Source organism: Rhinolophus sinicus, linkage group LG11 (assembly GCF_036562045.2).
Source record: "Rhinolophus sinicus isolate RSC01 linkage group LG11, ASM3656204v1, whole genome shotgun sequence".
Classification (NCBI taxonomy): Eukaryota; Metazoa; Chordata; class Mammalia; order Chiroptera; family Rhinolophidae; genus Rhinolophus; species Rhinolophus sinicus.
The window spans coordinates 9,623,223-9,650,501 of NC_133760.1; the positions used below are offsets into that span (position 1 = coordinate 9,623,223).

Genomic DNA, 27,279 nt, shown 5'->3' on the forward strand with positions numbered 1-27,279 from the left:
GCAAATGTCAGCGCGGGGACATGAGTGTTACTGGTAGTCGCTCATGCTGTATCTCCACAGGTTCTGCACAGAAGCTACGCAAGTCCCCTCTGCTGCACTCTCAAGACACTGTCTGCTTCCCCATATCGCAGGAACATTTGTCAACAAAGTACATTGGTCTCTCTGGGTTTTCTCATTAAGTACTAGTTGGTAACTGCTCGTGTTACTATTTCCTGAACCCAAAGTTTCTCAGAGACATTATAATGGCTGCATTGGTGGGAAATGAGATCATGGTCCCAAAACTATAACTCAGGGTCAGGTTCTTTCTCATGCCCTTTGGCGCAAACCCTGGCAATGACAGGCTCACCATTCAAGTATCAGAGGTCTGCTGCTGTGTGAATCTTCCTCCATTTTAGTATAAAAAGTGGCTCTGTGGCCCCAGGAATCTTAATAAACCTTTTATTTAATCTCAGGGTTATAGACAAATTGATGGCTGTAATAGAGTCTGTGTTTTACTGTAGTGTTATCCTCTTCCTGTTTCTTTCCTTTTTGTTCCTGGGCTTTCTGAAACTCCCTGCCCATCCTTTTCTACTTTTACACTTGCTAGAATTCTCCCTTTTCTCCATAACTAAACCTTCCAACCTTTTAAACCTTTTCTTTAAATTGGGGACCGCAACACCTCTATTTCAGAAATGGTTTGAGGAATATATAAAATCATAGACACATCTAACTTTGAGCATACATGTAGACATAGAAAACGTGGTTTCATTTTTTTCTTGTTTTCTCTGTCATCAAGACTGGCTTTAGAAAAACATTCAGAAAGAGCTATCCCTTTGGTCTATGTGAGGAAAAGCCATAAACTGTATTCCCCTCCTCAGCTTCTTTCTAGACCACAGGAAAGGGATGTAATTGACTCTGAGTGTCTTAAGGAGAGACGTATTACTTATTTCCCAGAACCAGTAACGGATAGAAAACCACCCACTGACCACATCACTGGTGCTGAGCCTGAGTCATAAAATGGGCTCCTCAGAGCCTAGCGCCCCTCACACTGTCCTCCCAGGGAGCTGATATGTTTCCTTTTATTCTCTCCTGTCTTATCACTTTACACGACTTGCTTTGTCAACCAAAGCCTGCGACTGGTGAACATCATTATGGTCCTGGCTGCTTGCTTTCCAGCCCTCAGCACCTTTGTGCTCATCAGCTGTGACACTCAAATCTTCAGAACTTACTTTGTCAGTTGTGGGAAAGCAAAAATCTCCAAATAGTCCTTTTACAAACAGCTCTCGTTCATTCGACTATTTTTAAGCACTCAATATTTCACAACTATGGGTCTAACTGTGGACTCATCTAAAATTTATCCTGGTTATTTTTTCACGTGAGATTTTAGTATTGTGATTTATTTTTTTTCCTAAGTGCATTATTTTTCTAAATGTTATTGTCTTCCAATGTAGCAAATACAAGTTTTCCACTCTGCAGAAACTGCCCAACTCAAGAAAAAATGGCCTATTTATATGGGTTGGCATTACCCTAATGAAATTGCAGGGCCTATATAATAACCCTAATGCAAGACTCACCTGATACAATTCCTGTCCCACCACATGTGACTTGAATCAGGTTTTTAAGGCCTTGCCCTTTAATATGAACAGATAACTAAGGATCAGCAAGCACTTGGACAAATATTCTATTCTGAAAAATAAAAACAAAGAGGAAAAAGTTACATGAGGGAAACAGAGCATATGAATGAAGCAAAATAAAACTCAAAAATTATAATTAATATTGTCAGATATGAGACAATATTGCATCCATGAAGCAAATAAAGGATGCTATTAACACGAATGATAGAAAAATGAAGAGGTTTGGGAAATTAGAATCAGATGGAAGAGACAGGCATTCAGTAGAGTGGTTGGAAGATAATATGGAGGAACCTCTAGGAAAGTGGGTAAAGGTGGGAAATGGGAAAGAAACATTAGAAAAATAGCAAAACTTTCCTGGAAACAAATGTCTGACTAACTGATATTCCCCAAAAGAGAGAAATATAAACATGGAGAGGAGAACAGTATCAAAGAAACTATAACAGAATTTGCCAAAGCTGACTCAAAGGGTTCATTAATCTAATGAGAAATAAAATAAATCCACATCTACATTTCAAAAAATTGGGGAGAAAAAAATATTTTTAAGGCTTTTGGGGGTGAGAGGGACAGGTCATATGCAAAGGGTGAGAAATCAAAGACCTCAGATTTCTTAACAACCAGAAGACAACACAGCAATTATTTCAAATTTCTACAATGTCTTCCAAACTCAAGTCAGATACCAGTCATATTATCAATCAAGGATGATTTAGTATATATTTTCAGAAAGTCAAGGTCTCAAAACTTTCTCTTTTATTAATGCTTTCACAGAAATTATTAAAGGTGTTCCCCACTAAGAAAACAAATGGGAAAAAAATAAAAATACGGGATCTAGGAATTGGAATTTGATGTATGAAAAATGCTAATAAGACCACTTCAATGATGGAGAAGGGAAACCATGTATGACAACTGGGTTTACATAGAGATTACACAGTCCTATGGGAGATTTCCAAAATGAAACTATGACAGAATTCCTGATATGGTCTCTCAAGAATTCAGGGATGAATAGTAAATAGTTTTTATACAGAAAAGAAACCATATTAAAAATGAACAAATTTGAAATTCAAAATAAAAATAAAGTAGAATGAAAATGCAACATAGTTAACTCATCACACTCAGAAGTTAATTGCTTATAATAATGTAAAAAATTAATACTTAATAAAAATTGAGTATACAAATTATTGCAGTTTGTTATTCGGGGTCACATGTGTCTGATAGAACTGCTAATGTAGTTAGGATTTATGAAGTAATCTGAGAATCGGTAAGAGATGAGGTAAGACAGGTACACAGGGGCAGATTATACACCCTTAGCAGTCCTGGACATATACTATCGTGATCTCTCTATTAAACATACAAAAGTGATTAAGAGATTAAGTAAACTACTAGTAAGCGGTGGACGTTTACCCATGTTGGGAACCCACTGACTCTCTGAGTCGATCCTCTCCACCACTCCCCTATTTCATTCCAGAATTAATGAATAAGGTTTGATTCCTTCCCACTTACACTGGTATTACCAGAGCTCAATTAAATCCAGGATATAAAATTATTCTAAATTGCATCCTTATAAAGATTATGTTCCTCGGTACATTTAACTGTCATAGTGCCCATGTATTTTCCTTCTCTAAATATGGGGAACTCATTTTGATAATGTCCAGAGCCCTGAGTGGATGGTTCTAGTCTCTAAATGAGGTAGAAGTATTCTACCTCCATCTAAATTCTTCAACATGCATCAATCCATTTGTTCTTTGATTCCTCTGACAAGTATTTATTGAGCATCTCCATTGAGCTATGCATTTCTCGGGATATTGGATCTACAATGATCATAAGACATGTTCCCTGATTTCATGAAACTTCTTATATTTAAGAGTGAGAAAAGACCGTCAACATATAAACAAATAAATAAAGTAACTTAGTGTTAAGTGCAATAAGGAAAAAAAGTGAAGCAGTGTGACGTACATAAGGGTGGAGCTAGTCAAGATTGGGTGGTCAAGGAAGACATGCCCAATCAGGTAGCATGTGGGCAGAGACCTGAATTACAAGAAGCCTTGTGGAGAGCTGAGGAGGGGCATTCCGACCGTGTCCCGTGACAGACAGCTTGCCACTTTAAGGCTGTAGTCTGGACATAGTGTGGTGGACCACAGCAGGGAGGTAAGAGGAACCATGGGAATAATGTCAGAGTCGTGGCGTCAAGGTCATTTAGGACCTAATAACAAGTTTATAATTGCAAATGTGACTGGAAGCCTTTGGAGGGGCTTATTGTTAGACACCCTCATATAACAGTAAGATAATGCACAGCTGCAAAAACAGCTTATTAAGCTTTGCTTTTATCTCATCAGGAAATCTGAAACCCCAAAACAATATCCAGACGTGCTCTCTGGAACACAAGGCATGGAGCCATTATTGCTGTGGCAAATTCCACATGATTTGACCACTATATGCCTATTTATCTTCATCTTGGCAAACCTACTTATTCTAGAAGTTTCCTGAATCCCAGGGAGCAGAAGAGCACTGTTAACTCCCAACTCTCTCATCCTCATTCCATTGCTGTATAAAGATACTGGAATAAGGTCAGAAAGAGGGATTCTATTCTGTTTTTTTCCATTCAAATCCTTTTAAAATTGTTTTTTAGTTAGAACCAGGAATGCAAGTGTATAGAGAGACAGGAAGAGTCTGACTGTCAGAGAACCTGTGCAGTGGAGGTTGGAGAGGGTGTGAAGGGGAAACAGACTCTCATCATTGCTACTGCAAATTTGCAATCTTGCAAAGTCAACTTTAAGCACAACTGACGCTTGAAAGTCCAGTATTCCCTGGTCCACACGTCACTGCACTTCTCTTACTGAAGGAGTCTGACTCCCTTATGATTTTTTCCCTCAGAGACTGGAGAATTTCCCTCTGGAAGAGGCTTCCAGTTAAGGCTGAAACCTCAGCTCAACACAGAGCTGTGGGCTTTGTTTCTGCCCCTGCACAGCCCTCTCCGTTTGCAGGGTGAATGTGTTGACCCAAATGTTAACCTACAGAGCTACAGTAATTAAGGATGTGATTCCTGTTTGAGACATGTTCTCCACGTTTTTATAAAATGAGCCCCTGAAGCAGATTGGGAACTCTTTTAATAACATCCCAAGCAGGAATATAGGAAGAATACACAAGCTCTGCTTGCTCTCAGTTTCATAAGCTGTGAAACAGAACAGACATAGAACAGTGCGGCACAAACAGGTCCTGTCTGCTATGTGAATGAATGGCCACCCCAAAATTCACTGTAAGTAAAAGATTACTTAAAAAGAATATGCTCCTCTGATTCAGGGGAAAAAAGAACTTTACAAGGTTAGACCAATAATATTCCTCCTCTCCCCCACAGCTACAAAAAAATCAGATAATAAAAAAAACTTTTAGGAAATGTTCTCACTAATAATAGACTTCAATACTTCCGAACTTTTGCTATGTCTTTTTGAAGTAAACGTTAACCTCTGAACAGTCTGTAATTATGTTTTGTGGTTTTAATAATATATACATTTGAGTTGTCATCTATTTTATGAATTGTACACATATTTGCAAATTTTGGTTAAAATAAAGGATCACGGGTTCATTGTCCATACACAAGTTAATGAAATTTATGAATCTGCTAGATTTCTTATTTAAATAAAACCTATGAGTCTGTAACTAATTTAAAGGAATACGAGTGATTATTTCAGAAATTATCTATAACCCATTTTAGCAATTAAAAGCAGACATATTGTAGCCTAGCAGACCACTGGCTGATGGGAAATGCTTCCTTATTCTTAAAAGTCACAGAAAATGATCTCTCATGTTGTCGTGTCTCTATAGAATGTCTAGAAATCTGTCAGCCATCATGGTACCAGCCAACATTGGGGGATGCAGACTGGAAAATGGAAGAGAATCTCAGTCTCTGAATATTTCATTTGCTGATAAATAAAAAATCTCTGGATTGGGCTTTCCCTCTGAAAGCCCATTACATGACTCAATATACTATTTTCTCATTGCTTCAGTTAGTTTTATTTTAATTTCTGCTGAGTATATCCTATCTGTATCAAAAAACTAAGGGTTACGGTTCATACTAAGAGCTGGAGATGCAGAGATAAAGCTCATTCCTTCCCAGCCATCAACCAACTCACTGTGTGGTGGGGAATGAACACACACACACACACACACACACACACACACACACACACACACAGAGTCATAGCCCAGATTTTAAATGTTATCCAAGCTGTGAAGCTAGACATACCTAATGCATCCAATATCAGGAGCAAGGAGTGGAGAGAGATTGCAAGAATATCCAAATAGCCAATAAACAATCAGAAAATGTAAGGAAGGATTTTGGCGAGGGGCTGTGGCTCCTTTTATGTGGATTTTGGCTGGTGCTACATGGCTACGAAGGCTCCTTAAAGGAATTGTGCTGGGCACTCAGTGAATTTGTTGTGTCCAAACTAGAAATTCACAGAGAAAACCAACAGATGAAACTAGAAGTGATTAAGGATATCTAATTCAAAATAAAACAACCCAATACAGTCATACCATTTTAAAGAATGGGTAACTGCATTAAAAAAATGTTTAAAAGGAAAACTCTTATACAACCTCACTCAGATGTAAAAAGTTTAAATAATATAGCAAATAAAATCAAGCAGTACATCAAAAATATATCAGTGACTAACCTGGGTGTATCTAGGAATGGGAAGAAGTCAATCTGTCAGTATAAATGATCACAGTTAACAAATTAAATACTCTACAATCGCAGGAAGAGATGATATGTCATTTGATAAAAACTCAGGGCCCACTCCAACTTAGATATAATAAAGATTTTTACCCACAAATAAGAGAAGACATTAGAAGGCAATCATTTGAGAGCATGAAACTAACTGCCATTTCATCGGAGCTAACAAGCAGACTTGATGACTAATATTTCCAGCTTTAAGTCTCTTTTAGTTATGGCAGCATTTCCCAGTGCAGTTTCACATCTCTAAGATGGCAAAGTTTGAGATACACCAGTTTCAACAAAGTTGAACAATTTTCTTCACTAGAATACTCTTTAGTCTTTTGACAAGCTGATAAGGTACTTAGGTTATGCCTTAAGAGGGAATTCAGTAGATGCTGCTTCTTTAACCAGATATCCCCCTCGTTTTTCAAGTACTATTAAGCACTGGTGATTTTTGAGACAATTTCAGAAATGCTAGTTAACATGAAAACATGGTACCTGGGAGTGAAAGACTGATTAGCAATGCTTTATTCTACTAAAACCTTTAAAGTATTCTGCTTTGTGGTACATTTGATTATTAAAATTGCACTTGTGTGGAACAATGCTGTCAATCACTAGATGAATAACTGAACAGTGATATCGTGGATGGCCTGTCTGCACCAAATGGACATAGAGTGACGTGCAGATTAAAATAATGACCAAAATGAACCACAGACATTTTTGCCAATGCAGAAGTTTTGATGGAACTGACATTTGTGGAGATGAGTAATTTTTAAAGGGTTGAATTCTAACTGTGAGTATATAAACACTCTTATTTCACTATAACTAATATGCTTTGATGCTGGCACTAAGTCTTGACAGCCACCTGGTTGAAAGTGATCATGAGAAGCCATCAATTTTAAGATGCTTTCTGATTTCCAAATATTAAGTCTTTCTTGTTAGAATAGATTAAATCATTTCATGTATGTGTGGTTTCCTACTCTAAAAACCAAATAAATCTAAGATAAAATATGCAAATTAATTAAATTTGTGCTGACTCAGTTTATTGTCAGTTAGTTTCTACATATATTTAAACCAGAAGAATTTGGATCTGGGTATTTCATACAGATTGTTTCTATTGCACAATTCTTACAACTTATATTTGGATTGTTTGCTGATGTTTTCATTAGAATTTTTATATTTAATCCATGTAGCTTTTGCTTGTTAGAAGCTACCTCCATTCAGTTTTGTTACTAGATTTGTGTTATCCAGGTAAGATGAGCTGGTAAAACAGTAATTATTTTCACCTTGAAATTTTTGCCTAAGGGTTTAACAATTTCCAAGTGTTATTTCTAAAAGGGAGATCCTGGACCAAATTTTTCCAACTTTTCCTTTGTTTATTTAAATGGGTTGGTTTAAATACATTGTATTACCTTAAATTTTAAAAATCCACTCCATATCTATAATATCTCCTTATCCATTATTCTATAATGTTGCCCTCTTTCTTCCTTGATTTTTCCTTGTTCAGATTTATCAAAGTCTCATTGAGGTAAATGGATTTTTCACAGAAAAATACTGACTGAAGGCTACTGCTTTAAATTCTATTCTATTCCATTCTATTCTATTCTATTTATTTTATTTTATTTTTAAAGGAGGGCACAGCTCACAGTGGCCCATGCGGGGATCGAACAGGCAACCTTGGTGTTATCAGCACCACACTCTACCCAACTGAGCTAACCGGCCACCCCTTAAATTCTTAATCACTAATCTCAAATTTTAGTTGTACTAATTGCTTCTGTATCTTGATTTAGGGTCTGTTATGTTTCTAGTTCCTTAGTTCAGTATGACATGGACCATGTAGACACTGGGGAAAATGAGGCACAGCTCTGGCCCTTCATCTGGGTATTAGTTTGCCAGAGTAGAGCTTCAGCTACCTCCTACAAGTTCCAATACACAATCATTTCATTATCATTTTTTTCTGAAGAATCTATAATTGTTTCAATTTTCTCTTTAATTCAGAACTTATACGTATACATGTTTACACATTTCCAAAAGTAGTTGACCAAGGTTCACCAATCCTTCTAGTGGTGTAATGAATCTCTATAATGGGGAGCGCTAACAGTCACCATCTTAATCAAGTGATCAAATGTAGCACTGGTGATAGTGGGAAAATAGCTATTATGTGCTTGTGATGTGTTACCAACATCAAGAACACGTCAGCACCCTACTGTGTTTCCCTGAAAATAAGACCTAGCCGGACAATCAGCTCTAATGCGTCTTTTGGAGCAAAAATTAATATAAGACCCAGTCTTATAACATAGCAAAATAAGACCGGGTCTTATATTAATTTTTGCTCCAAAAGACACAGCAGAGCTAATTGTCCGGCTAGGTCTTATTTTGGGGGAAACACAATATGAGGTGTTCTGGCCAAAGCTGTTTAAGCCTCTAGCTCTAACTGGATTTTATAAGAGATATGAAGGATAGAGGCACAAATTAAATTTCACCATGGGGGAACAAACCTAGAATGTATGGCATTCTACAGAACAGCTTTCCTGAGCTCTTCAAAAAGTCTGTTCAAAGTAGACTTGGCAGGGGTTGGGGGGACGGCGGTTATCACCTTGTAAGGGGTATAAATGTCTAATCATTATGTTGTTTAGTACACCTGAAACTAACCCAAAATCCTATATATATCCATACTAGTGAGTGTAAAGCAGTATCTCACTGTGCTTTTGATTTGCATTTCCCCAATGATTAATAAATTACTTCATGTGCTTACTGACTCCCCAAAAGTCTGTTCAAGACTGAAATCTAGAGACATGACAACCAAATGCAATGCATGAATATAGAGAAGATGCTGGTTAGAAAATAAATAGCAATCGCATAAAGTCTTGGGAGCATTGGGAAATAGAAATGAATATAAAAGAATATTACAGAATTAATGATAATTTTCTTGTGTGACCATTGTTTTAAAGAATCAGAGTGTTCTTATTTTTAAAAGGTACATGTTAATGTGTTCACGAATGAACTATCATGATTTGTACATCGTAAGTCAAATGGTACATGAGTATACATATACAAGTTCAGAAAGAAAGCAAATACAGCTAAATATTAACAATTATTGATTCTAGACAGAGTATATTCATTGTCCTATTCTTTAAACTTTTCTGAATGTCTGAAAATTGTCGTAATAAAATTTTGGGAAAGAATTCCCAAATGGACAATTTTCTTTTTGGACAGTTCTCTTTTAAATTTCTAATTTATCTTGAAATGTGAACAGAGAATTTTAATTATTGCCTACCTGTCTCTTGGAATTTATCACAGGAGAATTGCTTCACACCTCTCCCCGGTTCTTCAAGAGGTATATTCCCAACATCTTAACACTTGCTAAATCCACTTTTCTTTTCAGCCTTAATTTTCCATGCAGCTTAAGGGCTAAATTCTGAATAAAAATCCTCTCAAGTTCTTTGTTTTCCTAAATCTCATCCAGAATGAACTATCTGAAATTCAAATGAATAAGTGGCTATGAAAAGCTTTCTTAAACTCATTATACCAATGTGTGTTCCTCTCCTGAGAATTCACTAGTAATATGAATGAGGAGGAGACTAAGATAAACAGCTAATATCTCTTGAGCATAAGCTTCATACCAGATGCTCTTCAAAGGACCTGAGGCACACTAAATCCATTCAATCTCTACAACAGCACTGTTACCATCACCAGCATTTTAATGATGATGCCCATTGGGGACAGGCATTTTGCGCAACATTCCACAGGTACTAAGGAGGTGGAATGGTGAGGACAAGTATGGTTTGGCCATGGATAAGTGGCTTTCTACCTTTGTTACATTAACAGTTACTCTCTAGGATGAATTTGCTGAAATTTAACAGACTGAAGTGTTGGAAGTCTTCTATACATTTGCTAAATGAACAAACTTCATATAAATTTATGCTTTTATGGGCTTAAGGAAGTTGTGATTCCCACATTTGCCAAATCTTCCTATAGTATATTCTGCTATTCTAATCAAAGAGGTGACAAGTGAGGGGTTTCTTATTCTAATTAAATCATATCATGACTTGTCTCATGTCTTCAAAAGTGTGAATGTCTCTCAAATTATTTCTGAAAAGGGGCAAACTTTTGTATTTAATTTCCAATCATTCATGGACTGATACTTTTGTAAAATGTAATCATGCCATGGCAATATCGTATCAAATTGCTGTAAAAGTTTCCAAACACTCACTCTCATTTTCTGCATTCATCTCATGATGGACAGGAAACAATTTTGTGGGCTGGCAATAGTCTCTAGACAAATTCGAACAGCACTTGTCTAAAGGCGGTCCTACATTCTAATCCAAAGGGTTTCTCATTTGGATGAATCCTATGACGTACCCTAAGACGTTTACCTCACCTGTAAGTCTTTCCACACTCCTTAAAGTATTTCTAATGAGTATAAATTCTCCAATGTTTATCAGACTTTGTGCCATGAATAAAGATGTTCCTTTCATTTAAATGGTTTTACATCAGTGTAAACTGACATTCAATAAGATCATGCAGAAATCTAAAGGCCTTTTCATATTCCTTATATTCCAAGTGTTTCTCACTAGTATGAATTCTCTGGTATCAAGTAAACTGTCCACACACAGGTAAGGCTTTTGCACATTCCCTACATTCATAAGGTTTCCCAAGAGTAAGACTTCTCTTCTTGTTGTAAGTCATCCATACACACACAGAAAAACGTTCTTTGCCATCTCTTCAATCATAAGGTCTCACCAGTATCAACTGACTCATTTGAGTAAGACGGCCATATAAAGGTTTCCCTGCATTCATTATATTCATGGGGTTTATCATTACTATAAGTTCTCTCACGTTGAACAAGTCTTGAGCCATGAATAAAAGACTTCCCAAATTCCTCACATTGGTAAGGTTTCTCATCAGTATGAAATCTCTGATGAACACACAGTTGATAGCCACTTCGAAAGGTCTTCCCACATTCTTTACATTCACAGGATTTCTCACCAGTATGGGCTCGCTCATGTTTAACAAGGCTTGAACCCCAACTGAAGGTTTTCCCACATTCCTTACATTCAAAAGGTTTCTCACCAGTATGTATTTTCTGATGTTGAGTAAGGTGATAGCTATGACTAAAGGCCTTCCCACATTCTTTACATTCATAGGATTTCTCACCAGTATGGGCTCGCTCATGTTTAACAAGGCTTGAACCCCAACTGAAGGCCTTACCACATTCCTTACATTTAAAAGGTTTCTCACCAGTATGGATTTTCTGATGTTGAGTAAGGTGATAGCCACGACTAAAAGCCTTTCCACACTCTTTACATTCATAGGGTTTTTCACCAGTATGAACTCTCTCATGTTGAACAAGACTTGAGCCACAATTAAAGGATTTCCCACATTCCTTACATTCATAGGGTTTCTCTCCATTATGAAATATCTGATGTCGAGTAAGTTGATAGCCACTGCCGAAGGCTTTGCCACATTCTTTACATTCGTAGGATTTCTCACCAGTATGGACTCTTTCATGTTTAACAAGGCTTGAACCCCAACTAAAGGCTTTCCCACATTCCTTACATTCAAAAGGTTTCTCACCAGTATGGATTTTCTGATGTTGACTAAGGTGATAGCCACGACTAAAAGCCTTTCCACACTCTTTACATTCATAGGGTTTCTCACCCGTATGAATTCTTTCATGTTGAACAAGACTCGAGCCACAATTAAATGTCCTCCCACATTCCTTACATTCGTAAGGTTTCTTGCCAGTATGAAATATGTGATGTCGAGTAAGTTGATAGCCCCAACAAAAAGCCTTTCCGCATACTTTACATTCATAAGGTTTCTTACCAGTATGGATTTTCTGATGCTGAGTAAGTTGATAGCCACGACTGAAGGCCTTCCCACATTCTTTACATTTATAAGGTTTCTCACCTGAATGAATTATCTCATGTTTAGCAAGGCTTGAGCCCCAAAAAAAGGCCTTCCCACATTCCTTACATTCATAGGATTTCACACCAATATGAATTTTCTGATGCTGAGTAAGGTGATAGCCACGACTAAAGGTCTTCCCACATTCTTTACATTCGTAGGGTTTCTCACCAGTATGGATTCTCTCATGTTTAACAAGACTTGATCCCCAACTAAAGCTCTTCCCACATTCCTTACATTTGTAGGGTTTCTCACCAGTATGAAATCTCTGGTGCACAGTGAGTTTATAGGCACTAAAAAAGTCCTTCCCACATTCTTTACATTCAAAGTGTTTTTCAGCCGTATGAGTTCTCTCATGTTGAAAAAGTTTTGAACCATGACCACAAGCCTTCCCACATTCCTTACAAACACAGGGTTTCTCTGGAATATGAATACTTTGCTGTGCAGTAAGAGATTTACTTTTTCTGTAAGTGGGCATTTTTTCATAGCTGATTATCATTTGACTGAAGTATTCCTCCTGATGTCCCTGTAGTCCCTTGAATTTGCTTTTGCACTTCCGATTATTCTTAAAAATGGATGCCTCAAAGCCAAGGGTCTTATTTCTTTCCTTTATCTCCCACTGGGAAAATTTTATGTCAAAAATGTTCTTTCCTGAAAATGTATTTTTGGTCTCATATGTTGACTCCAAATCTGAAAGAAAACAAGAAAACCACACATTTTACTTCCTCTACCAGAAAAATGACCTCTATAGTAAAAATAAAAGATAAATTGAAAATAATACCTATAAGTGAATTGGATTAGTAAACTCACTGAACTCCTAAGCATCTAGTCTCTCCTTATCAAATTCAGCTTTGATTTTTCTGCTCTTGTGATCTTAATGTTCTGATCTGACAGTTGTCTGGAGAATTTGACAAAGATCACTTTAACAAGACCCTCATCTTCCTATGTAGATGGTCCCTTAAACCAAAATGTGCCCTTCCATCAATCAAGCCCTTCTGTGCCCAGGTGTAGTTCCAGCTGAACTTTTAATGACTACCGTGTTTCCCCCAAAATAAGACCTAACCGGACAATCAGCTCTAATGTGTCTTTTGGAGCAAAAATTAATATAAGACCCGGTCTTACTTTACCATAAGACCAGGTTTTATGTAATACAAGACCGGGTATGTGATATGATATGATATGATATGATATGATATATGATATGATATATGATATATGATATATGATATGATATATGATATGATATGATATATGATATGATGTAATACCGGGTCGGGTATAAATTTTTGCTCCAAAAGATGAATTAGAGCTGATTGCCCAGCTAGGTCTTATTTTCTGGGAAACAGGGTATCTATCTCTGCATTCAGTCAATGGCAATGCTATTTTGGTTGAAGTAGTTGAAGAAAACCCAGCTTTCCACAGATACGTAATTGTAAAATGGTAAAATACTTTATGGGCCTGTTCAGATAATTGGGGATGTTATTCTTTGATACTACAGTAGAACCTGAGAAGCGGTAGTTTCTTAAAGGTTAGTTGCAATGTGCAATATGCAACCATACCTATGAACTTTTCATACTATGTTCCATTAAAATCCATTGCACTTTAGCTGTTCTGATGACCCCGTGCGGCCCCATCTCGGAGACTGCAGACTAAACCAGTCATTACTTATTTCAAGAGTATCCTCCTTATCTATACTTTCATGTTCTGGCTGTTGGCATTTGGGCCTGGAGAATTGGCAATGTGAGCCTAGAGAATTAATTTTCCCTTTTAAATGGGAAGGCCATCAATGTCCCCTTCATACTCATTGGCACTGGCACTGTTATCATTCGTTTGGGAACCTCTGGCTGTTTTGCTACCTGCTGAGCTTCTGCGTGGATGCTAAAACTGTATGCAATGTTTCTGACTCTCATTTTTTTTGGTTGTACTGGTCACTGCCATCATAGTGTTGGTTTTCAGACATGAGACTAAGAACAGCTTTAAGAATAATTATGAGAAGACTTTAAAGCTACAGGAAATTACAGAAGCCATGCAGTAGACAAGATTCAACATACGTTGCATTATTGTGGTGTCACCAATTTTAGAGACTGGAAAGGTACTAATTATTACTCAGAAAAAGAATTTCCAGAAAGCTGCTGTAAACTTGAAGATTGTTCTCCTCAGAGAGATGCAGATAAAGTAAACAATGAAAGTTGTTTTGTAAAGGTGATGACCATTATAGAATCAGAAATGGGAGTTGTTGCCGGAATTTCCTGTGGCGTTGCTTACTTCCAGCTGATCGGAATCCTTCTCGCCTACTGCCTCTCCTGCGCCATAACAAATCACCAGTATGAGAGAGTGTAACCAGCATGACACGGTCTTACTCCTATCTAATCAGAAAAAAACATTTCCTTTAATGAGTATTTTGTGAGGAGGAACTTTAAGTCTGGATAACCATAGTTTGTCTATCAGTCATTCTTTCAAGAAAAAAATGGTGTTCCATGAAAAAAGCACCTAGTTTAACTCATAATTCAAACTTCACAAGTGGTTTTCCTCAAGGCAATCATCACACTTTGGTATATAACAGAAGAGCTTAATGAATACTTCCCATATTACCACACAGAATAGTTTCTAAATGAACACTCAAGGATCAAGATTTAATCAAATGAAGCGCAGAGCAGAGTAGTTGAAGGTCAACCAGCGTGAAGGGGGTTACAGTAGAAAAGGGTTGTTGCATGTGGGGAGTCAGAATGCAAGCAGGGGAAGGCCAAGTGTCTGTGTGTACGTGACCTAGCATGGGTTTGCACAGCCCAAGTGGAATGAGACGGACAATAGCAAGATCAAGGTGGTGGTGATAACGGAAGGTTAGTTACATACAGAGAGTTCAATCAAATAATAGATTAAGGATGGTGGAAGCCAGGTTTTTTACTACCAAAGAAGGGAGTCAGAAATATGGAAAATGAATAAGCTGAAATGAAACCTGTAGTGGTGAGTTGGAATTGGGAGATATCTGTGTGGACACAAGGTTACCAACATACGAGGTCTGACAATCAAGTTCGCGAACTCATCCTAGAAAAAGAGCTCCATGCCTCATTGCTAAATATCACTACGCTCACCTTTGTAGTACTCCCCTTGGGAAGCTATGCACCAAAGCCAGCGCCTAGTCCACCCTTCAAAGCAATTTTGGAACTATTTTTCTGGAATGGCCGTCACAGCTATCGTCATATTACCCTGGATGTCCTGAATGTCATCAAAATGTCTTCCTTTCAATATTTCCTTTATCTTCGGATAAAGAAAGAAGTCATTGGGGGCCAGATCAGGTGAGTAGGGAGGGTGTTCCAATACAGTTATTTGCTTACTGGCTAAAAATTCCCTCACACACAGTGCCGTGTGAGCTGGTGCATTGTCGTGATGCAAGAGCCATGAATTGTTGGTGAAAAGTTCAGGTCATTTTCGTCTAACTTTTTCACGCAGCCTTTTCAGCACTTCCAAATAGTAAACTTGGTTAACTGTTTGTCCAGCTGGTACAAATTCATAATGAATAATCCATCTGATATCAAAAAAGGTTAGCAACATCATTGCAACAAGTTCGCGAATTTAATTGTCTGACCTCGTATAGCTATAAATGTGTGTGTGTGTGTGTGTGTGTGTGTGTGTGTGTGTGTGTGTATGTACACCCTAGTTCTGTCCACTAAGAATGGCTGGGAGCAACCATCCCTCAGAAGCAATGAGCAAACTTACTACCTAGATTTTGGCTTCTAAACACCATTCTCGACTAAAAAGAACCAGGGCACCTTGAAGAAATAGCTGGCTTTAGAGCTAGAACAGGGAAAGTACAAGATGAGTCTGGAACATGTTTTGTATAAGAAAATAAAGAAGCATTTAAAGAGTGATGGAGACGTGCCAAAGGACACAAATGCCATACGACAGAGTTCCCAGTGGTCAAATCTGGAACAAGCTCAAACATTCTGAGCTTCAAAATAAATAATGGGAAGAACAGATTACAACTCACTGACTAGAAATGCAATATATAAATAAACAAAGTTTGAAGAGGAATATGATATTTAGTAGCCTCAAAGTTCCTCCTCACAAAATACTCAATAAAGGAAAAAAGATTAACTTTACAGGGAGGGAGCCAGCAGATACCACCCTAACCAATGGCTCAAAGGAAGATTCAGCAGTAATGACAAATCATTTGCACTGCCTGACAGAATGCAAGAACGCAGCATCAACTGTGATATTTCCACCAAAGATGCATAATCTAAATCAAAGCATGAGGAAAGAGCAGACAAACCCACACTGAAGAACACTGTACAAAACAACTGACCTCTAATCTGCAAAAGCAGCAAGGAATGCAAGTCAAGGAGAGACATATGAGCTATTTCAGACTGAAAGAGACTAAACAACCCAAATTCCTAAAACAACAAAGCTGTATATTATCCTGTCCTTGCCTATCCTATCTCCTGACCTAATTTCTTAGTACATGTTCCTTTACTAACTCTGCCCGGGCCTTTTTATACGTCCTCCAACAAAGTTCCTTTCCGACCACAGGACCTTTGCACCTGCTGTTCACTGCAACTGATACTCCTCTCCAGATACTTATATAAATTGATCCCAGGCTTCATGTGTCTATTCGAGATAGCTTCCCCTGACCATCTTATCTGAATTAGCCCTATCAAGTCCCATTGTTTTCCATTCTCTTATGCTGTTTACATTTCCTGAACAACATGTTTCATTACAAGATATTATTTATCTATTTATTTATTTACTTATTTTATGTTTCTCCCTAACTACACAAACTGCGTGAGAATGGGCAAGTCATTAATCTTGGCCATGACTGTATTGACAATGCCCAGTACGATGCCTGGCTGGGAGTAGGCACTCAAAATATTTGCAGAATTTATGAATGAATGCGTATATTTATTCACAGAGCGAGAAAAATGCAAGAGTGGGAAAGCAGCCTAATCCAACGTATAAGTACAATGGATGCACTGGAAACAAAAAAGAACACCTTCCCCACTGAAATGTGAGGGAAACATGAGAAGAAAACCAAGAAGAGGAAAAAAAAAATAACCAAGAAGAGTGGGAAATGAGATCGTAAGGTGGCCCAAAGTGAGACCTCAATTTCCTCCCAGGTGTCAGGCTTTCACTCCACAGGCCTTGGCCCCTCCTAGGGAGCTTTCCGAACAGCTGTTCCTCCTTCTCCTCCTCTGTGACCTGTGAGGTTGTTCCCTGCAGTGTTGGTTCCCTCTCGCCTTCAACTTCCTGGGTTCCAATTTCTCGGCCCTCCCCACACAACCATCCAGGGCTCCTCTCCTTGCTCCAGTGTCATCCCATCTGACTTAGAAATGCAGTGTCTGCTTGCAAAAAAAGAAATGCCAAATGGTGTAGACAATTTTTTAAATAATTGTAAGCTCAAAACATTTAGTTAATTTGCAATAAAGTAAAGGTAAAATAATACTGATAAAGACTTCAGAAAGGAGAAGGATGACGGGAATAAAGACCACGATATCACCTAGGAAATAGATCGTGTTTCAGACTCATTCAGGCTTCATCTTGTTAAAGCAAATAGAACACACTGGTGGAAAACACAGATTCTGGAGCCAGACTTCCTACGTTCAATCGGTGCCACTGCCTCCCACCAGCTGTGTGACCTTGGGAAGTCACTTGAACTGTACGAGCCTCAAATAAAAATAGTAATAGTATCTATCTCATGAGGATGTTGTGAGAGTCACAGTTCATGTATTTGCTCTGCTGAGAACAGACCCTGGTTTTAGTAAGCACAGTATTAACTGTTGTTATTGTCACTGTTGTAATTTTGTGTCATTCGGAGCGGCCTGCAGGGTCTCTGGTCCCGCTCCCCACATAAGAACGCAGGATACGGCTAGGCCAAAAAGGAACACCCACGGAGCCATAGGTAGGGGAGTCATATCACTATAGTCTCGTTGGCGGCTGGGTTGGAGACACAGGAGGCAGGAGCCACACTGTTCGCAACCCTCACTGCGCCGCTTGCTAGCTCAGCCACCATCTTCTCAATAATCCCCATTTGCTGCTAGCATAGCCACAGCAGTTATATTAGTGGCCAGTGGCTCACTGGTCACAGCTGACAGCCAACTAGCCACAGCTGATGGCCATCCAATCACAGTTGATGGTCATTTACTACCTGAGCCAGCACCTTTCCACGTGAGGCCGAGAGCCTGGAAACTGCACTCCTGGCTCTGTCCCCACATTTTGCTAAGAGGAAAACAAGAAGTTTCATGAGACATTTTCAGGCTTTAGCTGAGATTGTAACTTCCAACTTCAAAGTAAAGAAATGCCTTGGCTTAGTCTGAAATGAGTTCTGTTCATTCAGCCCACCTCTATATAAAGGAAGAGGCTCTTTTGAAAGCCAGAGTATATCAGGACCCTGTTTCTATTAGGTTGGTGCAAAAGTAACTGCGGTTTTTGTTAACTATTTTTAACCTTTTAAATAGCAATTACTTTTGCACCAATCTAATCGCTATACTCCCTGCATGTGTGTCAGAAAAAACTAAGAGCGGTGCTTGTTTAACGTGCATACAAATCACCTGGGGATCCTGTGTAAACACTGATTCTGTTCTGCTGGTCAGGGCTAGGGCCTGACAAGCTGCATTTCTAACAAGCACCAGGAGAAGCTGATGTTAGGTATTTGTGTCATACTTCACAATAAAAATGTTAAAACCCCATGTAAACCAAACCTTGGCTTCTAATCACTGAGGAAACAATCCAGATTCTTCCCCCCAACCAATAAAACTGGCTGCCATTGGGGCCCCGCCTGTCTCCCTCACTAATTCTCGATACTCTCTTCTTCACTTACTCAGCTCACGCCTTCTAACGGTTCCTCCAACAACAGAACCACACTGTGAGTAGCAAGGACACAGAAAATCTATAGAAATGTTGACGTTAAACAAAGTATGAAATCTGGTTTCTCTGACAATGCTTATGAAATAAATACACCGTAATGCAAATCCAGCTCCTTGGTCATTAAAGAAGAGAGGACATTGCAGGAAGGAGCGGAGGAAGCTCACTGAGGGGGATGGGAAGATCAAAGTGCTAAATAAAGGAAGCCATTTCTAACCCAACAAGTATCAAAACGTTCCTTTGAGAACAGGGAGAAGAAATTCACCTGGTTTCTTCAAAGGCAGCCCCGTAATTCCCAGTGGAGAAAGCTGATTGCAGAGAGGAGATGCTAAATGATTTCAGGCAGGTGACCTTACCCAGTGAGACCAAGTTACTATAGTTCTCCAACATCACATCCACGTACAAGTCCCTCTGAGCTGGGTCCAGGCACTCCCACTCCTCCTGAGAGAAGTCAATGGCCACATCCCTGAAAGTCACCGACCCCTAAAAGCAAAAACCCACGCATTACTTGTGAAATATAAAAACGTTAAGAAAATATTTCCAAGATATAAAAAGAAGGTTGTGAAGGCTCAACTGCAAGAAGAGGAAAACATAACAAGTGGGCTGGAAGCCTGTGATACACAGTAGTTTGGAAAAGTAAGGACATTAGAATTACTAAAGCAGAATGTCTACTGTTCTAGAAGAATCCTGTTATAGCAGAAAGAACTTCCTGGATACTGTGAGATAACTCAGCTACCCAGACCTGTCTGGTAATATGTAAAATAATCCCAGTTGCTCTTTTATTAAACAAAAATTGTGTGAGTGTGAGTGTGTGAGTGTGTGTGTGTGTGTAAGGTGTGCTTATGGGTGTGTATACATATATGCAACCTGCTATGTGCTTGCCTCCTAAATTCTTTATAAATGTGAACTGCTACACCATCTTTTTTCCCTTTAAGGAATACAAAAAAAAAACAACCACAAAAACATTTTCTTTCCAAATGCACTATAAAATCTCTATTTCAGAAAAATGATTTCCATTAAATTAAGGATTATCGTTAAAACGCAAGTAAATCATTCTGTTAAGTTACATCATAAGCATTTTTTCTTATGATGAATACATAAAATGTTTTATTAGCTACAATTCAGTTCATCATTTGGATACACGACATTAATAACTATTATATGTATACATATAGATTGAACAAAACTCCTATCGATTTTCTTAATTCTGGGGCTCCGTTATCATGTAGTACTTAAAAATCTGGATCATCTACTTACTTGGTACCATCAACCACCCCTTGCTTCACACCTTTCTTGTTCCCAAGTTGGAGGATATTGATATAGGATACAGATGTCACCCAAGACCTACACAACCTGGTCAATGAAGAAATGGACGTTGACACTGGTAGTTCATCAATTAGGGAATCCCTGGAAAGAACCACTCTCTCCCCACTCTAATCCTCAAAGCCTCACAAAGCATGCGATCATACAGAAACTGAGGCTGAAACCAAGAAATCACAAAGTCCACCTTAATGCTCTGGAAAACTCCGGTCTGTGACGAAGTTCCAAGCTTTCCTGTGTGGTCCAATGAGACCCTCATGACTAACTCATCACACCACAACTTGTCCCGGGGGTAAGAGATCTGATCAGGGAAGTGGTGCAGTCCTAGGGGAACGAAGATGGAGGTGATAACCAAGGGCATGACCCAAGACGGCCTGCCATGGATGTGTCACAGTGAAACACCAAAGGTCTTCCAAAGAATGCACAAGTGAAACTGCTCTCTTGGATGGCCATCCAGATGTCTAAGGGCACAATACCTTGCCTGGCTTCTTTCCAAGCTGCCTGCCAATCAACGGAAAGCTGTTGTTTTCAAGATGTCTACAGTCTTTCATTCTCTCCTCTTTCCTCCTTCTTTTATAGAAATCCTGTTTGTGCTTTGCTAGATGAAATCAATCTACTATTGGTTTTCCTTGCATACAAGTGAAAGTGTGCTGTCAGCTGTATTTCTTTGAGTTATTCTTTGACAGAAGTTCAATATTGCCCTCAAAAGATTCCATTTCTTCACTGCTCCTGATAGAAGACTGAGAACACAGGAGATGTTGAACAATGTGTTCAATGAATATAATAACACTGATTGGAAAAGGGACATAGGGAGGACACTGGGCGATCTGATACCATCCTTCACTGGCATAGGAGAATCTGAGAAGCAGGTTCAGGCGTGGGTAGAAAGCTTTAGGATAATTAAGGAAAATATTCACATAAAAATCACTACATTTCAAGGAGAGAGAAACACCAACTTACATCAGTCATGGTTCTAGAATTGCAAGGACTAATTAACGCTCCATGGGGTTCCTCTACTGGTGAAGCACAAAGTCCAGAAAAGCCAGAGCTAGGGAAGGAAAAAGACGCTTTAGGCCAGGTGTGCTTAAGTGGTCCCGTCCTGACTCAAGTTCATGAGCTTTGATCTCCTCCATTCCTGCTTCTCCTCCAAACTCCAGACACTGTTGGTGACCTCTAAACTCTCACCCCAAACCCCAGGTACTGCAGCAGGCTTCTGACAGTGCCCAATTCTGGGGATGCAGATATGGGGCTGAGATTGGACTACTCAGTCCTGCCCAGATCAGATCCTCCTCCCTCCATTTCCACCTGTCAGGACTGAGTGGACCACATGGTCCAAACTAGAACATTCTTCATAGGCTCAGGACTGGAGAAAGCTGATCAAGGCATACGGGCGGACAGGCTATACAAAGAATTGCTCAGGCAAATTGCCTGTGCCCAAAAATCTGATTTCTGAATGCATTCGGAACATCCATACACTGGAACACTATGAAACTATGTGAGTTTGGGGAAAATAACCAAGATATATTGTCAACAGTAAAAACAGGTTACAGCATGTATAGCATGAGTATATTTATAAACTATATGCATATATCAATATAGAAAGACTGACAATCAGACATCAATAGATGAACATTTGTGGAAAGTTATATAGCTATATGTAATAATGTTTATTTTGTACTGTGATCATAACCATAATTTTGTGTAGGTATTCTGCGCAATTGTTGTAACAATGGCCATGCGTTACACTAACTATATGATTTCTACTTTTGTCCTACCTAGAAAACATGGCTGAAATTTCCCCCAAAATGTCATGGATATATTGATAAGGTTTTGATTCTGATTCTTTTCATGTCTTCTGACAGATGGGTTTATTTTGTATCTGAACCTGTCTTCTTAGAATAATATCTTCCAGGTAATTACTGAATTACTTGATCCTGTTAGTCTTCATAACTAACATCAGTAGGATAAAAACTATACTATATATAACTCACAGGATAAATTCCATTTGCCTCCGCAAAGTTGGTGATGACCCAACAGTACTGCCTACAATCACCTTCCTATGAGTTCCTAAAACAGGTCACCTGAATTACCTGCTGGCCTTTGTTGCTGGCTGTCCTACACTTACTTGTTCGTATATATATTTTGTCTTGTCTTTTTTCTCTCTCCCCCTTTCTTCCACTTCCATCTCCACTCCGGTTCAAGCCATTGTTTCTCAGCCTAATTGTGTAGGACACAGCTCCCTGGCCCAAGCTGGTACTATGAGCCTTGCGCTCCCCCGGGCTGAGGCAGTCGGTGTCCAGCCATTGGGCGGCCGCACTCAGCAGCTCACGGCAGCTCAGCTCCAGGGAGAGCTGTTGCTCACAATCTTCGCGTAGAGGGCGCAGCTCACTGGCCCATGTGGGAATCTAACTGGCGACCTTGGCATTCAGAGCACAGCGCTCCAACCTGAGCCACCCAGCCAGCCTGCTGTCTTCCTTGTCTTATAGGTAACAAATATGTCTTTTAGTCATTGTATCACCTCCCAAATGCTACTACCTCAGGGTCTTACATTTGGGGTAAATTTTTACCCAAGATTCCACTTAGAGAAATGTCTCCATAAGTAGCTAAAAATACACAAGATGAATACAAGAGACAAAATTAGGCACCAAAAAATTGGCTCAGAAAAGACAACCAGAATCAGTGTCAAGCTGAGAACGCTAAGTGGAGGCTCAATCTTGTGAGGCTCAGTCTTGTTCTGGGCAGACTGGTGGCTTATTTGAATATTTATACCAATAATCTTCTTATCCTACTTTCTAGTACTAACATCTGTCCTTGAATATATTATTTGTAAACTAGATTTTCGTAAGACAGCTGTCCATTAGAAATTACTGCTATTTTCGGTGGAAATAACCTTTGAAATAGGCTAATTCTGAAAGTCTGTCTTTATTATCCTGGTAATCAACTTTTACATGGCATTTCTATATTCCTAAAAGTTGTAAACACTTGAAGGTTTTCACATAAGAAAGGAATCACTGGCCCTTCCCTCTTCTTTCTACATACTCAAGATTAAAATAAAACCCAAGCCTAGATTGGATTTCATTTTCAAACTGAAAGTTAGAGAGTTTTCAACTAAATTATATTACCAATTACTGTGATTTTATTCTGCAGAAACAAAAGTCGGACACATAGGCTCACAGGAAAAGAAAATGAATAAAAATACACCAAAAATACTAAGAATGATTAAGAGGATGTAATTTTCATTTCCTTCTCTGTATGCTTCCTGGACTGCTGAATTTTTTTTTGCAACAAACTTATATTAATTCCATTATCAAAACTAAAAAGATACTTCCAAATGTAAAAAAATTGAGTGATAGGGAAGGGGTATATTGAAGTCATTAAGAAAACTAAACAAACAGCCCAACACTGAAAATCAGTGGGCCCAAAACAAATCACACCTACCAGCTCTCGAACATCCTGTGGCTGTTGCTCATCACCACAAGAAGTCACGTTCACTGTCAAGATCCTCCCATGAATGAACACAAATTATGTACGTCAGCTTTAAAGTCTGAGAAAGGAAATACATGCACGTAAACAGTAACATCACAAAAACATACATATTTGGTACAGAGTGGATGCTCGACAAGTGTCCACCTCTCCACCTCCTCACTGAATGGCCAATTAAAACAACATTTTGAGTAGAGCATACTCAACATATTTGAGTAGTCAAGAATATTGAAACAACTATGCACAGTGTGGGGGCGGGGGGGGCGTCCTAGACTAATCGGGGGATCACTGCATAAATTATATAAATGTCTAACCACTGTGCTGTACACCTAAAACTAATATAATACTGAATGCCAACTGTAACTGAAAAAAATAATAATAATTTGAAAAAAAACCATTTTGGATATAATCCTTGAAAAATGTCTTTCAAAACCCTGTCTTTTCAAATGGGATTCGTATAGCGCTCGTAGTATTCTTGAGTACTTTTGTGCAGACCTCTAACTACTGCTTAGTATTACATAATTTACATTTTTCCTTCTTTTGATTCTTGATGAACATTAATTTTTACTAGATACATATTATCCACCACAAGATATACTGCAATTCACTTAACTGTTTAAATGTCACTGGACACTAATTTTGTACAAGTTCTATCCCAGCTCTTGTATCTTTATCCCAAACAAATGGAGCTGTATCTTTTAGGGGTCATGTACACTTGACAATCTCATGAAATTATAGACATTTTACCCACTTTAAAAAATGAATTTACAAATAGTTACCAAAACTGTCTCAATTTCAAGGGGTCTGTGGTCCCTTGGAAGTTCATAAAGGGAGTAAGACGACCTCAGGTTAAGATTTTCTGTACTAAACCATTTGAGCGTTTCGTCATTTTTTTAAACTTGCAAGCACCCATCACAATCTCCTTCATATTTCTCTTCATATGTCAATCTAGAAAAAGTTGATGGAGAAAGATCCAGAATCACCACATAACAGCAACTCTTACTATTCACCAAGCCGGTATCACGGGGCAGGTACTGTTCTAAGGAGCTTTACACCTATTAACTCATCTCACATCATTACAACCCCACAAAGATAGGTATGATTTTGTTCCGATTTTTTGGACTTGGCACGAGAGCCAGTCATTTGTCTAAGCTCACACAGCTGGGAACAGACAGAGCCAGAATATGAATCCAGATGCTGTAGATCCAGAGCCTTACTTTTAAACACAACACAATACTGCCTCTCACAACCCACACAAAGTTGTACCTGAAATATCTCATGTTTAGCAATGTTATTGATTTTCTACCTAAAGATTATCTACAAGTCTCTGCCCTTGTTGGTGCAAACTGCAAAGTCCTATCAAAAGCTCGATCACATTCCTTCCCCAAAAAGCCTCTCAACATTGAAATTTAATAACTGAAACTATCTATCCCCTCCTACTTTGCCTTGCTTTAAAAATCATGACTGGAGAAGACATAGTTTGTACACCACACTACCTAAATACTAATCTCCCCAAGTGTTCATGGTCTAAAATAAAGCTCTAACATTAATCTCCAGGAGGTGTATTTCTATACCATCAGAATGCCTAGAAAGGGAGAACACAGTGAAGGACCTGCAAAATTTGCCATGTGAACAGAGGGCTATTAAATGACGGAAAGGACAATAGGGGGTGGCCACTGGGAAGAGGGATGCATCAGCATGGTGGGTCATTCGCCAGAAGGAAGACTCCAGGATAGCCAAGATCTTTCAGGCCAAGGAAGCAAACATTCTCATGATCTAAAAACAAAGGTAATTGTATGAATAAAAAAGAAACAAACTCACCTGAACCTCGATTTATAAACATATAACAATTCTTTCCTCCTCCGGGTCCTCCTTAGAAACCCGACATCAGTGGGGGGAAAGGGGAATCATGAGACACCAGCATTTCTTGGAGCACAAGCGGACTTAACTAAAAAAGAAAAAATAGAACCAAAATAACCTCTAGGGCCACACCTACCTTCAACCACCCACAACCAAATAGAGTTCAAATGGAGGCTGGGATCTATCTCCGAGTTGACAGTAATTCTTGGGAACAGATGCCCGAGTGCAGTGACTCTGAAACATGAGGTTGGCTCCCAAGGAGCAGAGGTGGCCCTTCTAGGAATCCTACCTCTGGGACCTCATCACGTCTTCCCAGGAGCCTGTCAAAGGACACTTTCAGATGTAAAATTCTCAAGATTCGACCTGTGCCTTCTTTCTTGAAACGTTCGTCCCAGGGCTTAGTACAGGACTTCTTTTCTTGTGGTCATTTCACTTTGGCAGGCCCTAAGAATCTGGAGGAAACTTAGAGCACACGCCAAAGCAAACCACACCTACAAAGAGGGCCACGCACCTCATCACCGAGACACATCCCAGCCCTGACTCGCCGCCTCTCACACACCATTCTCGGCTGCTCGCGGACACACAGGCTTGAGGCTCCTGATGCGACACGCCCCATCCGCGACCCGGGCCCCACCTCAAGCGCCTCCCAGTGACACCCCTCACCGCCGATTCCAATCCCGCTCCGGTAAAGTCCACTGAGCCCTGCCATCCTTACCCGGTGGTGACTACTTCCTGGGACAAGAACAACTCACCGCGCAGCATCCAAGAACCTAGAGGACAGCGGAAAAGGACTCAGACACCGTGGCTAGTTTGGGCCCAGAGGCTTATGGGAAATGAGAAGCGGAAAATCCTAGGAGGCTGGGAGCCTCGCCGTTTCAAGTGCTCCCCGCAGGCAAACTCTCCCAGCGCTGAGATTTCTGGGAAATGTAGTCCACAGCAGGCAAATCCCCGGAAACTGGGACCTTCGAAATGTACCAGCATGCAACTCGGCCCCGCCTATCAAAGACACATTACCTAAGCCTATCTTGGCTTTGCTGGAGGTAGTAGCTCCTGGCTTTGGCGACCGCGTAGCTGTTCACGTATCTTTGGTGTGGCCGAGGGTGAATTAGAAGGTTCTCAGCAAAGGAAGAGGAACGCATTCTGGAGTACAGAGCTGGCAAAGATGGAAATGAGGGTTGACCAGGGACTTGGGGGGGGGGGGTGATGGGGGGTGGGAGAGGGGGAGGGACGGGGAACATCCCAACAAAAGAACATGGGAATGACCCTGGGCGGGGCCACAAGCTTACCTGGGTACCAGACACTGGAAAAGGATCTGGTAGTTGAACAGATGTAAAATTCTCATCCCAAGACTAGACCTGTGCCTTCCCAAGACTAGAGTGTGTCTTGCTCTGGGTGAGTTTGTGGGTCCCATTTGGTGTCTGGGACCCTGTGTGGAGTTGTTTATACCCATCGGATAGTTTCTGCCAATGTGAATCTTTGTTTCCTTAAGCGGCAAGGAGAGTATATGTGTTAAGACATTATATGCCACTGTTG

At 39.5% G+C, this 27,279-nt stretch overlaps 1 protein-coding gene and 1 pseudogene across 3 annotated transcripts; one reads left to right on the forward strand and one right to left on the reverse strand.

Moving 5' to 3' along the window:
• Positions 1-10,206: 10,206 nt before the first annotated feature.
• On the reverse strand, positions 10,207-26,640 carry ZNF283 (zinc finger protein 283). Of its 3 annotated transcripts, XM_074314189.1 has the most exons (8): positions 26,499-26,640; positions 26,036-26,237; positions 25,708-25,834; positions 24,666-24,834; positions 23,842-23,947; positions 21,364-21,451; positions 19,440-19,566; positions 10,207-12,918 (listed from the first exon to the last, which is right to left on the reverse strand). In XM_074314189.1, the coding sequence occupies exons 5-8, from the start codon at positions 23,871-23,873 to the stop codon at positions 11,048-11,050; spliced, it is 2,118 nt and encodes a 705-aa protein (XP_074170290.1). In that variant the 5' UTR covers positions 23,874-23,947; positions 24,666-24,834; positions 25,708-25,834; positions 26,036-26,237; positions 26,499-26,640; the 3' UTR covers positions 10,207-11,047. The 3 variants fall into 3 exon arrangements, with proteins under 3 accessions (XP_074170290.1, XP_019612114.2, XP_074170288.1); XM_019756555.2 differs by lacking the exon at positions 26,036-26,237; XM_074314187.1 differs by lacking the exons at positions 24,666-24,834; positions 26,036-26,237.
• On the forward strand, positions 14,104-14,592 carry LOC109460811 (tetraspanin-6; annotated as a pseudogene).
• Positions 26,641-27,279: the final 639 nt, after the last annotated feature.

Coding starts and splice junctions, on each gene's coding strand:
- ZNF283 (XM_074314187.1), bottom strand. CDS start 23,873: ATGAGCAACAGCCACAGGATGTTCGAGAGCTG. Junction 19,567..21,363: donor ATTCTAGAACCATGACTGAT/GTAAGTTGGTGT, acceptor TTTTGCTTTTAG/GGGTCGGTGACTTTCAGGGA. Junction 12,919..19,439: donor TAGTAACTTGGTCTCACTGG/GTAAGGTCACCT, acceptor GTTTTCTTTCAG/ATTTGGAGTCAACATATGAG.